General features: G+C 28.5%; 1 protein-coding gene across 1 annotated transcript in view; it reads right to left on the reverse strand.

The window, feature by feature from the left end:
* Positions 1-634: 634 nt before the first annotated feature.
* LOC101235657 (exportin-7) overlaps positions 635-15,600 on the reverse strand; it is a 193,281-nt gene continuing 178,315 nt past the window's right edge. Inside the window, exons 33-34 of the mRNA XM_065792921.1 lie at positions 3,319-3,449; positions 635-890 (exon numbers count right to left, since the gene is read on the reverse strand). Of these exons, the coding sequence (XP_065648993.1) occupies positions 785-890; positions 3,319-3,449 (237 nt within the window). The 3' untranslated portion in view covers positions 635-784. The remainder of the gene's footprint in view (positions 891-3,318; positions 3,450-15,600) is intronic.

Below are 15,600 nucleotides of genomic sequence, written 5' to 3' on the forward strand. Positions count from 1 at the left end.
GTTTATATAAAAAACATAAGATATTTAAAAAAGCGCTAAAAGACTTTAAAAAGTAAGATTGTAAAATTAATTTAACAATTTACTCTAAAATAAGCCCAAAAAAGCTATATACCCAAAAATCATTACTTAGCTCATTTACATTGAAATATTCAATCTATTACAATATTTTGAAATATTTTTAAATAGGTAAGTTGGATTATTTTAAATATTAAAATATTAAATTTTGATTAAATATAAAACTATTATTTTTTAGTCAACATTTTGGATTATTTTAGTATATATTTTTTTACATTTTGGATTATTTGAGCACATTTTTATTTAAGATTTCGGATTATTTGATTTGCACTAGAATATGGTATAAAATATGTTTATAAATTTTACAGCAAATTAATGAAAACGTTTTATTTCAAAGATTTTTATTAAAATTATTATTTAATAGCTAAAAGAGTTTAATAAAGTTATATTTACCTTAAAATCAACGCTTTTGCGTGGAAATTTAAAAATTAAATATCGCAAATCTAGAATATGCTTTTGTATTTTCATAAACTTACTATGTAACTATGGAACATAGTATGTAACTATGGAACATACTATGTAACTATGGAATAATTTGTTTATAACAATTTTAAACAACTTTAAAAAAAACTACAAAATCTTAATTTATTTCATATAACACTACTAAAATTATAACAACACACATTTTAGATATTTTTTGTAAGAAAAAGCAGTTCTCGACGTCATATAAGTTATGGAACTATAACATATGAATAGATAGCTCTTTTTATCACATTGTAAAGCCCATCATTTCTATAATTGGAATGGAGTTCGTGGCTAACACACCAAGCATGGTTTTTACGTTACTTCGAAACGTCGAAAGATTTTGAGTAAATCTAAAGAGCATAATTTATTTTACATATATATATACATATGTATATATATTAAGGTGGTTTAAAAAACAACATTATTAAAAAATATCTGCACCATGCACCTTATGGTGTTTTATATGATAAAATACTGGTACAAAATTAAAAAAATTAAAAAAAGAATAATTATTTAAAAAAAACATCAGAAAAAAAATTATTATCATATAATACTATAAAACTATAAAAACGTTTTATTTTCAAAACACGGTAAAGAATTTTTAATTTATTTTCAAAATGCGGTTTTAATTGTGACCAATGCTCGCGCATACATTTGCCAAGGATTGGTCACAATTAAATCGCGAGCTTCTGCGCGAGCGCAAACCTCGTTAAGTCGCGTTAATGAAATGGCGGATTGCGATAGACCAGATTAACGCGTTATCTAATCTCCTATTTCACATAGAAAAAAAAATACAATGCTTGAAACGAGAAAAAAGAAAAGTATTTCTTCATTCTAGCGTTTGTTCATACTTTCATACTTTTTTGTTTAACTGAACTGATTATGGAATGATAATATAAAATGTATTAAAAAGACATCTTAAATTAATGAGTTTTAAATATATTTGTTGTCTGTTTCTTTTTGAAGAAATCATTCAATAATAATACATATTATTTATTTATTTGTCAAACCGAAAACTGACGATTCCTTTTTTGCAAAGAAAAAAATGAGGCTAACACAGTAATTTATTTTTAAAATTTTATTTCATTAAAAAAAGCGGAAATAAAAAATTGTTGGCCTATGAAGATAAGAAAGATGTTGTAAAAAATTTGATGCACTTTCCGATGTATCAATTCTTTGTCTCATTTTTAGATGTCTGCTATGGACAAAGCAAGGTGTATCTGGTAACATCTTTAAGATTATTGAATTCTTCCTTTCCAATCGCAGTATAAAAGTTGTCCTCGATGAACAGCACTCTTCTTCATATTCCGTAACTTCAAGTGTTCCTCAAGGTTCGATCCTTGGCCCTTCAATCCTACTCTTTTTAATTTATATTAACAATCTTCCAGATATTCTCACATCTAAGGTGGCATTGTTCGCTGATGATACTACCATTTATTCTTGTCATGATAAGAAGCCAACACTCTCTGATTGCTTGGTGCATTTGAGCTTGAAAAGGATCTCAATTTTGCTACAGCATGGGGCTCACAATGGCTGGTGAACTTTAACTCAGATAAAACTTAATTTTTTCCACCCAATCGTTATCGCAATAATTTAGATCTTCCTATATTTATGAACGATAATGTACTAGATGAGTCATCTGCCCTTCATCTTTTAGTATTAACTCTTACTTCTGATCTTTCTTGGAAATCGCATATAAAGCATCGGCTAAGGTTTCATCTTTTTATTGAGCTTGACACTTTCTTACTCTGGATCTTTTAATGATGCTCTTTCTCTTTTAGACAAGAAACGCATTGTAAACATAGTTGGACCTACTCTTGCAGCCAACCTCCAACCATTATCACATCGTCGTAATGTTGCTTCTCTTTCTCTTTTCTACAAATACTATAATGGGCACTGCTTTAAAGAGCTAGCGTCTCTTGTGCTATCTATAAAAATTTATTCTTGTGCTATTCGCCATTCAATTAAGTCTCATCTTTTTTCTGTGACTGTTCCTAATTTCTCCAAAAACTCTTATTTCTCTAGTTTTTTCCTTGAACATCAGTTCTTTGGAATTCGCTTCCTTCATCTTGCTTTCCAGATTCATTAACTTGCAATCTTTTAAGTCGTCTGTCAATCGTTATCTTGCTCTACACTCTTCATTTTTTCTCTCCCATGGCTGCAAGCAACCACTATTAGAGTTAGAAAAAACAAAAAAAAAGAGTCACAATAAGATTACTCGATTTTAATATTTTGATCCATTTGCAAAAATAGAAGAAAATAGAATTATGAAAAAATGTGTAACCCATAAAAGTGAAGAAGCATGAACATAAAGTTTAAATAGATACGAACTCTATAATTTTTTTGTATCATAACGTGTTTAAATTAAATTTAGAGAATTTATCAGTAACCACTTTTTAATAAATCACCGGCTGCGATTTACCAATTAAATAAAATCATTGCTGGCATCACAATGTTTAGAGAGATGAGATTTAGAATGATGAGAAAAATAGCACAAAAACTAGTCAATAGAGCTGGCTGATGAGAGAATTTTCACTAAAATAATTATCAGAGTGCTTAGTATACGGAGCCTAAATGGAAGTATTAGAAATATTTACTTTCCTCCATTTTATAACCGTTCAGAGTTTTTTTCTTAAGAGACACTCCAATTTGCCGTTATATTAACAGAGAGATGTGACTACGGCCCCACATCTGTAGAATTATAATGATTACATGTAAACAGATATACTTTTTTGTTGTTGGTTATTATTCAAATTTAACTAAAAAAGTTTAACTAACCTATCTCTGTTTTTTGCTGAAAGTGATCTTTCTACATCTTCCATAAGTTCTCGAAATCTTGCAGCCATATCTTGTTGTTTATCAGGACCAGATTGTGCTTCAACAATACGTTGTTCCAAAACTGTGAAAAACTAATCAAAATAATAAAAGAATGATGTGAAAATTTCTTTAATTTAATTTACATGAATTTTTTTGTAATATTAAATTTTTTTAATTGATTGTCTAGAGAGCCATTCAAATATACATCACAGTCTGGCACGAGGGGTAATAAAAAAGTTTTTGAAAAAAGGTAAATGCTTTAATTTTGATACATCACTCAAACCATTTTGTAATATCAATTTTTTTTTTAATTGTCTAAGGGGCCATTTAAATAATTTGTGACAGTCTAGAGGTATTGGAAAGCATTTATCAGCAAAGAGGGATTTATCACCAAATATCACATGAGGAAAGGGATGGGGTAACAAGCTACAGTGCGAGTTCAAATAGACCACACTCATTTTCCTTTAAACACCTGAATATTTAAAAAAATATATTTAAAAACACGCTTTTGCGCTTAAAACAAGAAAATAGAAATTTTCTATGATTTCAGGTGAAATCTGTAAACCTATCCACTGCACATAAAAAGAGTGGGATGCTTATTAGTGATGTGCCATCGGCTAATGCCGATTGTGGCTAATAATGTGCTTAATGTGTTTATTTAAGGGTATTATATTAATATTAAGGATTTCAATTACATATTTAACATGTACCTATTCATCAGAAGTATTTCGACCTACTAGCTTGGTAACCAGCAACCAAGTAATCGGCTTATCCATTTGCCGATTAATCGGCCGATGGCATCGGTTGATTAATCGGCATTGGCCGATGCATCGGTATTAGCTATTAAGCCAAATCAAACTGGTGCATAGGCACATCTTATATATGCAAGTTGCATACCTAATATTAAGATATTACCTGTATATGCATATATTAAACCCTATACTTAGCCTCAATCTGCCTTTGCCTCAATCTTTGCCGATGACACATCACTAATGCTTATAATAACTCATTTCTCATGTACAAGACTGCAAACAATGTACAAGACTGCAAACAATGTACAAGACTGCAAACAATGTACAAGACTGCAAACAATGTACAAGACTGCAAACAATGTACAAGACTGCAAACAATGTACAAGACTGCAAACAGTGTACAAAACTGCAAACAAGGTACAAGACTGCAAACAATGTACAAGACTGCAAACAATGTACAAAACTGCAAACAATATAAATTTGTATGAATATTAAAAGTTTCACAACTTTGATTATATACACGCTATTATCATACTAATTAAAAATATTTATCTATATGCAAAAGAATAGTAGCAAGGAGGTACAAAAAAGTAAAGAAGTGTGTAGAATATATAAATATATGAAAAATTATTTATTTTCTTTCTTTTAGTGTACTTTCTATATGTAAATTAAAGATTTTTTAAACGTATTTTACTTTCTTACTTTTTAGTCTCACAACTTTTTAAATCAATTTTTTGATCTATCAATTCAATTTAATTAATTAAACTTCATTGTCAAGAACTTAAATGTGATAGTGGTAAAAAGATAGACTATCTAATCTATCTTTAGACCTTAACTTTTAGAGTGTGATTCAATAGCACTATATTATATCGTTTAAAGTTATTACATTTTACTCTATCCAACTACGCCTTCATTAACTTAATATTTTACTTGGCAGAATGTTCTATATAAATATTACATAAGCATATATTTCATATGAATAAAAAAGGAAATATTGGTCAATATTGAGATTTAAGCCCTTCACCTTTCAAAAAAGGTGATTATTGCACATTATTCTGCAAACTACTCCGTTGACCTCCTCAAAATTATAAATTTTGTTTGCCAGAATGTTTAATACAAATATTATGTAGATTATATAAGTATATGAAAAAATAAATCTCACTTGAAGATTTGAACCCTTGACCTCTAGGAACAAAGTTACACCTTTATCTAACCACATGCTCCACCAAAGCCATAATATTTCCAAACGGAATGGAATAGATACAAACGGAATGGAATGGATACAAAAACGGACGGATTAGTAGAAGTGGTGGAAAAATTGATTACAAGATTTGATGCATTCAACATACAAACAGTGCAAGTTAAATAAAAGCATGCAAGCTTTTTTTAAAAGTATTTTATTTTAGATTTTATGTTCAATCATAAAAAATTAAACTACACTTGAACGAAAAGGTATCTTATTATATCAATTTACTATAAATAATGTAGCATATTATATAACATAAAGTCATTATGTTATATAACATAAAAACAATCAATTGCTTTATTAGGTTCATGATGGAAAATAACTTGTCAAAAAAAAGACTTAAACCATCACAAGTTAAAAACTATGCACAGTAAACAACAATTGAAAAAATAAATATAACATGTATATTTTTTTAATGCTACAAAAAAGATTTTTGTAGCATTTGTAATTTTGTCTTCTTAAAGTCATTAATTTGTAAAGAACATGATTTTTGTATAGATTTTTTATACAAGTTGTTTCTTCCTTATCTTTGTAACTTAATATGTTCTTATATTTCATTTACTTTTCATACGTCCACCTCTCTTCTTCTAGAGGAAATAATTGTCTGAGATCCAACAAGCGCTTCCAATAACTTTTGGTTTTTGTACACTGTTTTAATCATTTGTTCAGATGTAACACCTAGTGGGTTAAGTTGCTAAGATACTCTTTAAAATTGAGTCTGAGAGAAATATGGAACCTCCATAAAATTCCACAAACCTGCAAAAATCTCCATATAAAGTTTTCAATCAGACTTTTACAATTAAAATTTCTATACAAACAATCCAAGAGTGCTGGAACTCTTTTATCATTATTAAGCCAATCAGAAACATGAGTATTTTTTACTATAGCAATATTTTTAAAAATAAAATGTGTTTTTTATGCTTTAAACTAAAAATGCATAAAAAAGCAGAACAACAAATTGATTTCTTTATTTGTTTATTTTATTGTTTGGTTATTTTTAGATAAATATTAATCAATTTTTTCAAAGGTAATTAAATAAATTAATCAAAGGATTTAATTAAGTGAATTAATCAAAGGAGTGGTAATTAAGTAAATTAATCGAAGGAGTGGTAATTAAGTAAATTAATCAAAGGAGTGATAATAAAGTAAATTAATCAAACAAGTGGTAATATAGTGAATTAATCAAACGAGTGGTAATATAGTGAATTAATCAAACGAGTGGTAATATAGTGAATTAATCAAACGAGTGGTAATATAGTGAATTAATCAAAGGAGTGGTATTTAAGAAAATAATATTTAAATTTATCTAATAATCATTGGTAAAATTTCCAGTAATGAGGAATAATAATCTTAATTAAACTTAAATATCATCAGTAAAATGACACATTAAATTAGTTGGAAGTTAAATAAAGTATTACTTAAACTATTTTATCAAAGCAAACATCAAGACAAAAACAAAATTATTTAACTATTAAACTTAAAACTTAACTTATTTTGAAATTTATTTTCATTATATTATTTAGAGAAGAGAAAAATCAACACTTTGTTATGAAAAACTATATAAAAGTTTTATGCACAACTATAAATATTTTTTAATTAATGTATTATGCATAATTTTATAAATAACTGCATAGCTCAGAGCTTGGGATACTGTGCTCTATCTATGAGTGAGGCAAGTTCTTTTTTAACCTTAAACCATGCGCAAAGAAAACAAAAATATTAAACATAAAAAACCATTACCACCACCTAACTGTTTCAATACATAGTTTAAAATATTCATTGTCTTCGAAGAAACATTCCATCAATTTAATCTTGCCTCTTGCAGAACTAATCAGACATGCTTGATCTTTGTGAGACTAATTTAAATTTTGCTGTTTCTCTTTCAGATCTCAGTATTGATGCGTACTATCCTTTGATTCACAAAGACTCAAATATTCACATGTTTGGCTTCGGGGTATACTTACCTACTGACAATGCTGACATTAAAGCTCATAACTTCTGCATTTCTCAATCTCTTACTTAGAAAATTAACATTAAGACTCGTTTTCTAGACAATCCTAATCACTTAACATCCTTGATTTGTGTCTGATCCTAGCTTAAGTTTAAATTCTTTTAGGTGGTTTTGACCATGCAATGATCTCTATAAATTTTTCATCTCAGCAAATTATCCTAGCTTGAGTTTAATTTCTCTTTGTTCTCCTTTAGGTAGTTCTGACCATGCAAAGATCTCTATAAATTTTTTATCTTGTACTTCTTCAGACACATCCTATCATCGCACTACTTACTACGACCGTAAAGCTGACCCGGATTCTTTTGTGATTTTCTATGTGACGATATTTTATCTGATGTCCTTTCTCTCTCTGCTGATAAATGCACCACGTAACTTTCTGGATCCAGGATTAAACGCTTTTATTCTTTTTTGAAGGCTCAAACCTCAAAAAAATTCTACTCTGGTTTTCTAATTTTATTTATCTTTGTTAAAAAACCAACTCTCTCTTGAGAATAAACACTTATTTATTATTGTAAGAAGTCAATGAAAAAGGTGCCGTCTGATACTGAGCTCCATTATTTCCAGTTTACTAAATCTTATATCTTTTCTCAAAAGTTAGGCTTTAGAGACTGGGAAAATCTTTAAGGGCATCACTAGCAAAGGTAGGTCTAATATCTAATTCATGACTAATTTTATTACCTCTCCCAAAAATAAGTCAGTTCTATTTGCAAAGATTTTTTCTTTTAATTTTACTCTTGAATCTTATGGCCATAATTCCAGTTAAACAGATTAACAGGATTGTTAGATATTCAAATAACTACAGTTTCCGTTGCTAAAGTCATATCTTAACTCTTCTACAACTTGTGGTCCTAGCAATATTCCTAAATCTTGTTTTTCTGCCTGCTGGAATCTTGTTTTCATGCCTGCAGAATAATGCCATCAGTAATTTTTTAAAAAACGAGCTATTTTTCTAACTTTATTTATTGATGATGAAAAATCTTGAACAAATTCGATTTTGTAATCAGAGAGGAGAATCTTGAAACATCAAGCCAACCTTGTCCTTCACTTTGTATAAAATCTTCCTCATCCCCATCACACTCCTGATCACTTATTGAAGAGTTATCAAATCCTTTTTTTTCAAAATATTTGTCATCAGCTTCTACTAAATCTGTATGCTTAGTATATAACACACCTACCACAGCTAGATGTATGCCACGACTATGACAAATTTGATAAATAAATACCCATCAATTGCCCCATTTTTTTTATTACAGACGATCCATCTGTTATAACAGTAATTATGTGGTTTTTGAGCTGCAAACTAAATTGGCCCAGTTTTTTAATAACAATCTCAACTGCCATGGTAGTTGGGATTGTGTCTTTTACTCTTATCATACCACGATGATGCAAAACAGAAACCACAAACTATACTGACCACAAAAATACATTCAAAAAGATTATCAACATACCATGAAGTAAAAAACTAAGTTTATTGTTTTTCTATAAGTAATTAGTGTAAACATGCACTATGTTCTAGGAAATCATGGCTCATTTAGTTAGTTAAAAATGAAACAGCTACTAGCTCTAGTGTTAAAAATCCAGTGAGTAAAGATGCAAAACTATAAAACACCTGCTTTTATCTTATTATAAAACATTTATTAATCATTCTATTTTTTCGATTAATCTATTAATTAACCCTTAAGGTCAGTAATGAAATAAAACCTTTAAAGACACAGTCTCATTAAAAATGCCGTCATTCATCAATTTAGGAACATTATTGCAACAATTATTAGTTAAAACTGAATTCACCAGCATATTCGAAATTCACCTGCATATTAACTGAGATAATCCAAACTTTTGAAATATTGAACAAAATTTATTAAAACCTATTTTTTAATGATATGTAATGGGGGGTGAGGGGTTTGGGAAGAAGGAGGAGGAAGGTTGCGTTAGTATAAAATTGAATCTTTTGTACATTGTTAGTTCTTAATTGTTATTTTTTAAACATATTATCTATCATATTTAAGTATTGTATTATAATTTTATCTTTTGGCAGAGTTTAAAATAGTATAAGTTACTGTTAAAATTAGGTTTAAGTTATTATTTAAAGTTTAAGTTGCAGTTGTAGTATAATGAGCAAGTAACATATTTAATACTATTAAGTCAGGTATATCCGAAATACAACATTGAAGTTATGAAACGCTTTGCAGACACCCTGGAAGGACACAACGCTGTAATACTGTAATTCAGTCCAGTAGTTGGCGCCTTTCTTCATCACACATGAAAATGTGTCATCCTGTGTTAAACTATTTAAGAGATACTTGATCTGAATCATTTTTTTACTTAGTGAAGGTTCCAGATCCGCTGAATACGCACAAACTAACTTGCTGCAGACTTCATGCAGAAAGGAGTCAGGGAGATCATCTATATTGTGTAGGAAGAAGAACTTATCTCAAACCTCTGAATACGCAATAAGACACTTCTGCATAGAAGCAAAAATGCTGTCTTTGTTGGAAAACAATTATTCTAAAATGCTCCCTTGGTGACAAGCTAACTTCCTCTTTGTTGTCTTAATGAATAGTGATTTGAGTACACGCTTACTTGCATTTTACTTGTTTTATATATAAATCATTGCCTGTAAGCTTCTGATCTTTACGTTCAAACAACTCAAACTCACCTCTTGAACTGCTGATGTAGTCAGTCAGTGATTGCATCAAACTGACAACTGTGTTAAAGTCCAAATCTGCTGCTTATAGCATGGTAGACGTATCCTTGAAGCTATCCATTATGGTCAACCAGATTTCAGTCAAAATTCAAAAATCAAGCTGATTCACCTACTTATTGTCTCTAATATTCTCCAAAGCATTTTTTATTTCACGATAACCCATATGCAAAGCTTTTGCTGTGTCTGCTCTAGCTGACCATCTGGTTTCACTAAGACTCTTCAAAACTGGTGTTGAGTCCAGGTTATCCTTAAGCACAGACCAGCGATGCTTTGAAGCACTCATAAACATGTAAAGTTTCTGAAAATGTCAAAGAACAATGATGCTTGTGGAATACAGTTTGCTGCTTCATTTCTTTCCAAGTTCAATGAGCGTGTAAAGCACGGGATGTATTCAGCGCATGAATTCCGTGCCTTTATAACTGTCATTGCCATTTTCTACATTTCTAACATCTTGCCCGAGCACAGAAGCACTTTAAGCACAAGGATCATCAAGAGGCATTTGTTCTGTAACTGTTACTGAATGTTGCTTCCCAAACATCTCTATGAGCTTAACAGTTTTTAATATTACTTCTGTGTATCCTTCTATAGCACATTTTCTTTCACGACGCTTTAGAGCTACTGACTTATGATATGACATTTTAGCGACTTCACAAAAGTTCGATATAATACTGTATATCAAACTTTAATTACTTAAAGACTGATATTGGTAACTGCAAAACACTAAACAATTTAAATTTAATACAAAACACCGCACTGCAGTCACAGTGTTTAATTTTTTTATGGACTGAATTCAGTTCACAAAAATAAATTTTGTTACAAAAACTTGTTTTGATTTGAATAATTAGCACAAAACAATCCATAAAAACATTCTTATTAATAAGAATATTTTTATGAATTTATGGACTTATTAATAAGAATGCTTTAATGAATTGTTTTGCGCTAATTATTCAAACCAAAACAAGTTTTTATAACTTAAGTTATAAAATAAGTTTTTATAACTTTATTTTTGTTATAGTTAATAAAATAATTTTATGTAATTGGGACTCATATTTATGAAATAAAAATGGGGGTACCCACAACTTAGGAACAAGATGATGTTTCCATGATTATTGCACATGATCAAAGCCTGAATCTGACCATGGAAGAATAAAACAGAATTACAACAAGCCACAAACATCAAAGTAATTTTAAGTCGTCTCGGGAGTATGCTTTTAACCGACAATTTAAAAAAAACAAGTTTCACCAGAGAATAAACAACAAAATTCCTTGAAATGATATTTATTAAAATAATAACTCTATTTATTTTATAAATAAAATAATTTTATTTATTTAGAACTAATATTGTTCTAAATAAATAAAATTATTTTTACTTTACTTACACTATGTTCTAAATCTGTTATTGCTACTGTAGCTAGATATACCTTTAACTTTCAGCAACAATTCTGGCTGTGCTGTGTATTAGGGATGCCGCTGAATTAAATTTATTGAGCTTTAAAATCTTTTAAAATTCTTTCAATTTCAAATTTAAATTGCAAAACTATTTGAATAAGAGAATTTTAGAAGCAAAAAATTTTTTGATTAAATAGATTTCTTTTTAAATAAAATTCCTAAAAACAACTCGCATATTTATAGAAAATGTTTGATCTTGATATCGCTTTATATAAATGTAAACAAATAGTTATTGCATTTTTTATATTCTATTTGAAATTTTTAGTTAAAATAGCTTTCAGTTAGACGCTTATATTATGCGTTAACAACATATAAGATATAAATAGAAACATTGATATGGCTAATTTTTGTGATTCTTTGAGTATATTAAGTAAATTTAATAGTTGAGTAACTGTAAGTTAATGTTGTAACTTAACTGGATGTTTTGATTAAGTTTAAAGGTAAAAGTAATGTATTTTATCCATTCAGTAAATCAAACTAAATATAACTTCAAAATAATATTGGCTTCCACGCAGAGATCTAAAGTAATTTAAACTCAAAAGCTGAATTAAAATTACATTAGATCTCTGCGTATGTTTATGTTGAATAAAATCTCCGCGCAGGAGAACAAAGATCACACTTCTATTCAAAAGATAAATTTAGAGTGAAGTACTTTATGACCCCTAATAAAATACTTAGACAAAAACATTACTTTTAAGAATGGCCAAAAAAATGCTAAATAAGGAAAGAAAAAAAATTAACAAAAAAAACAAAGAGCAACAAACAAATCGCAAAAATATTTTTTTAAAGAAAAAACTAATCACGAAGGTGTGAAAAGCAATCACGATTCGCGATCGCCATATGCTTAATTTAAGCCAGGTTTTAACCATTCTATGAACATACTTTTTCAAGTTATAACTTGAATTTATTAGATGCCGAACCTAAAACAGAAAGCACTTATCACTTATTTTCATGAAACAATTTTCATTAGTATGAAGATGCTTATAGATAGACTTTTTTTCCAGTTTGACATTAACAAGTTTTATCCATCGATCAAAAACTACTTCATGAATCTTTACTTCACGCTAACCAGTATACAGAAATATCAGATAAAACACTTATAAAAAATCCTTTACTGGTCATAACAACATATGGCTTAAGAAATTGGTGATGGGGTCATGTGCGAACTTGTTGATCTTTATATCTTGCATAAACAACATATACTGCAACCCAATGGATTAAATAGAGATGGCGGCTTGTTCTGTTTTCATAAAGTTACGGGACCAGAATCCAAAAAAATTAAGAAATATCTTGTCAACCTTTTTAATAAAAAATTCAATATTGAATTAACTGTAAAAACAAGCTTAAAGATTGTAAATTTTCTATATGTTTGTTTAACTTATTGGATAGTTTCTTCCAACCATACAAAAAGCCATTAAGGTTAATTTTAACCACCCTACTAATATTATCAAATGCATACCATCCATGTTATTGAAACAGTTAAGTCGATATTCCAAAAAGCTGGCCCTAATTCGAATGCTATATATATATATATATATATATATATATAATATATATATATATATATATATATATATATATATATATATATATATATATATATATATATACACATATGGGTAGAGTTCAATAAATACGGCTGCGTATAAACTTTTTTTAAAAAATATATATTTTAATAATATATAATTATTTCGATATTTCGCTGATCTTTCGTGATCAGCGTCATCAGGTATAATAAATAAAATAGTTACAAAGAAATCGTTATAGTAGAAACAAAAAAATAATAATAATAAAAAGAAGGTGATATCGAGATGTATTGAACACCAGAAAAATATATATATATATATATTTATATAAATATATATATATATATATATATATATATATACATACATATATATATACATATATATTCAACAGACACCAGTCAAATGATAAAAAGCAGAATAATATTGAAAAGAATGCATTCTTGAAAAGAAGGTGAATGATTAAGAACAAAAATGATTAAGTGAAGAGGTTCTAAATGGAAGCACATAAAAGAATGATCAGAGATTTCAAATGTGATTTTATGATAAATAAGAGAAATGACATAAGTGTATGTCCAGGCGAAGCATGTGTCTATTGAAGTCCTTATGAATCAAAGAATGCATTGCCCGTAGCTATTAGAAAATGTACCGTCCATAGCTATTAAAGAATGTACCACCCATAGCTATTAGAGAACATACCATCCATAGCTATTGGCTATGCCATTGCCTTATTCTTGCTAATTCAAAATCATAACAAAGAGCCTTGACAATGCTCACCAAAATAGGAACACCGTCCATGTCATGGCACTGAGAACACTCAGTTATTTTACAGGTGTTGATGGAATCCGCCTCTCTTTTTGCACAATCAAAAACCTATTAGTAGAGCTAAGAAGATTCAGTGTTGACATAAATTGCAACTTATTAAATTAAAAAGGGGTGCAAGTTTGGTCAACAGAAATTTTTGCTTACTTGAAAAGTCTTTACCAGAGAGGACTTTTAACCAGATGAAGTTAAAATCTGCCCAAGATTAGTGTTTTTATCAAAGCACCATTTTTGATCTTTGCTAAACTAAAAGCTCCAAACTGAAAGGGTATTTAAAGTCAGAGTTTATTTTTAGTTTTTGCATAGAAAAGCCAGTCCTACTTGGCAACAGGACACGTGGCAAGTTAAAATGGACTACATGTTACAAGTAGAAGAAATGTCAGGATAATCTTGACTTGACATTAAAAAAAGAAATATATAAAAATGTATAATATATATAAATATAATAAAGTGAAAAATATGTATAAATAGCTAGTATGTTAAAGTTGAAGCAATATTACTTTTTTATAACTATCATATTAAATTTTGTTTGAGAAATTTTCTTATGACTAGTTTTTATCACCAAAATATTTGTTTGCATTTTATTTTAATTTAATTACATTATTTTTTTTAATTTAGTTTTATTAAAAACATGAAAAAAAACATACTGAGAATATAAACAAGTATGCAAAAGCAAGATAAACTAGTATGCAACTTATTCGACTTTATTTGGTATACTTTGGTGAAAAGTTTAAAATTTAATTCAAACCCAACAGCAATAATCTTAAATTGAAGTTTTTATCCTTGATGAAAAACATCCTTTATTATTTGGTTAATACCAAAATCAATAGCTGCAAATAAAAAAGTTTTAAAATTAAGCTATTTTATTATGTTTCACTTTTCCTTTTTTAGCACCATGAACAGAAAACAAAAAAAAAATATTGAAAAATTATAAACAAAATACTTTGCCATAAAAAATAATTTTAAAATCTATGTCACAGCATGACCTATTACACTTTAGAGGCCAATTTTAAAAAGCCTATTTATAAAAAAAGATGGCTGCGCAACTATAGAGAAAAAAATGTTATTATATTTCGTCTGGACTAAATAGATAGTATAAATATAATATTACAAGTAGAAATATTACGAAAAAAAGAATATTTGCAGAAAAGTTTGTGCTTTCATACAATTTGTGAATTTGCGTAAAAATGATTTGTGTAAAAACATAAACATATATATCAATGTACATTTTATTTTTTTGAAAAGATTATCTAAGACTGCAAAACATCTGCATGTATAATCCTTAAGTAAAAAGTAAAGGTACAGTAAGACCACCTCGTAAAAGTATTTGTAGATACGGACAAATATTTATATTGCTTGCATAATTGCATCTGAAGCAAGCATAGATTTTAAGTTTTTATCAATTTCTTTGCTATATAATCAGCATTTGTTGTTGCTTCTTCTGTTTCAGGTAAAAGAGTTTATTCCTATATCTTATTTGAGTTTAAATTTAATTTTATTAGTAATTCATTATTATTTGGATTAGCATATTTGTTCTTTAATGATTGCTTTTAAAAATTCATTATCTCCTTAATTAAAGTCTGACATGCTAAAATAATTTCTGAATGTTGAACTTTTAGTAGAAATCTCTAAACACTCTAATCTCCAGAAAATCTACGCTATGATGAGCGTAGATTTTCTCAGTATCAACAGATACTGAGAAAAATCTACGCTCCATAGCGTTACTTTAAATT

This window comes from Hydra vulgaris, chromosome 03 (genome assembly GCF_038396675.1).
Source record: "Hydra vulgaris chromosome 03, alternate assembly HydraT2T_AEP".
Classification (NCBI taxonomy): Eukaryota; Metazoa; Cnidaria; class Hydrozoa; order Anthoathecata; family Hydridae; genus Hydra; species Hydra vulgaris.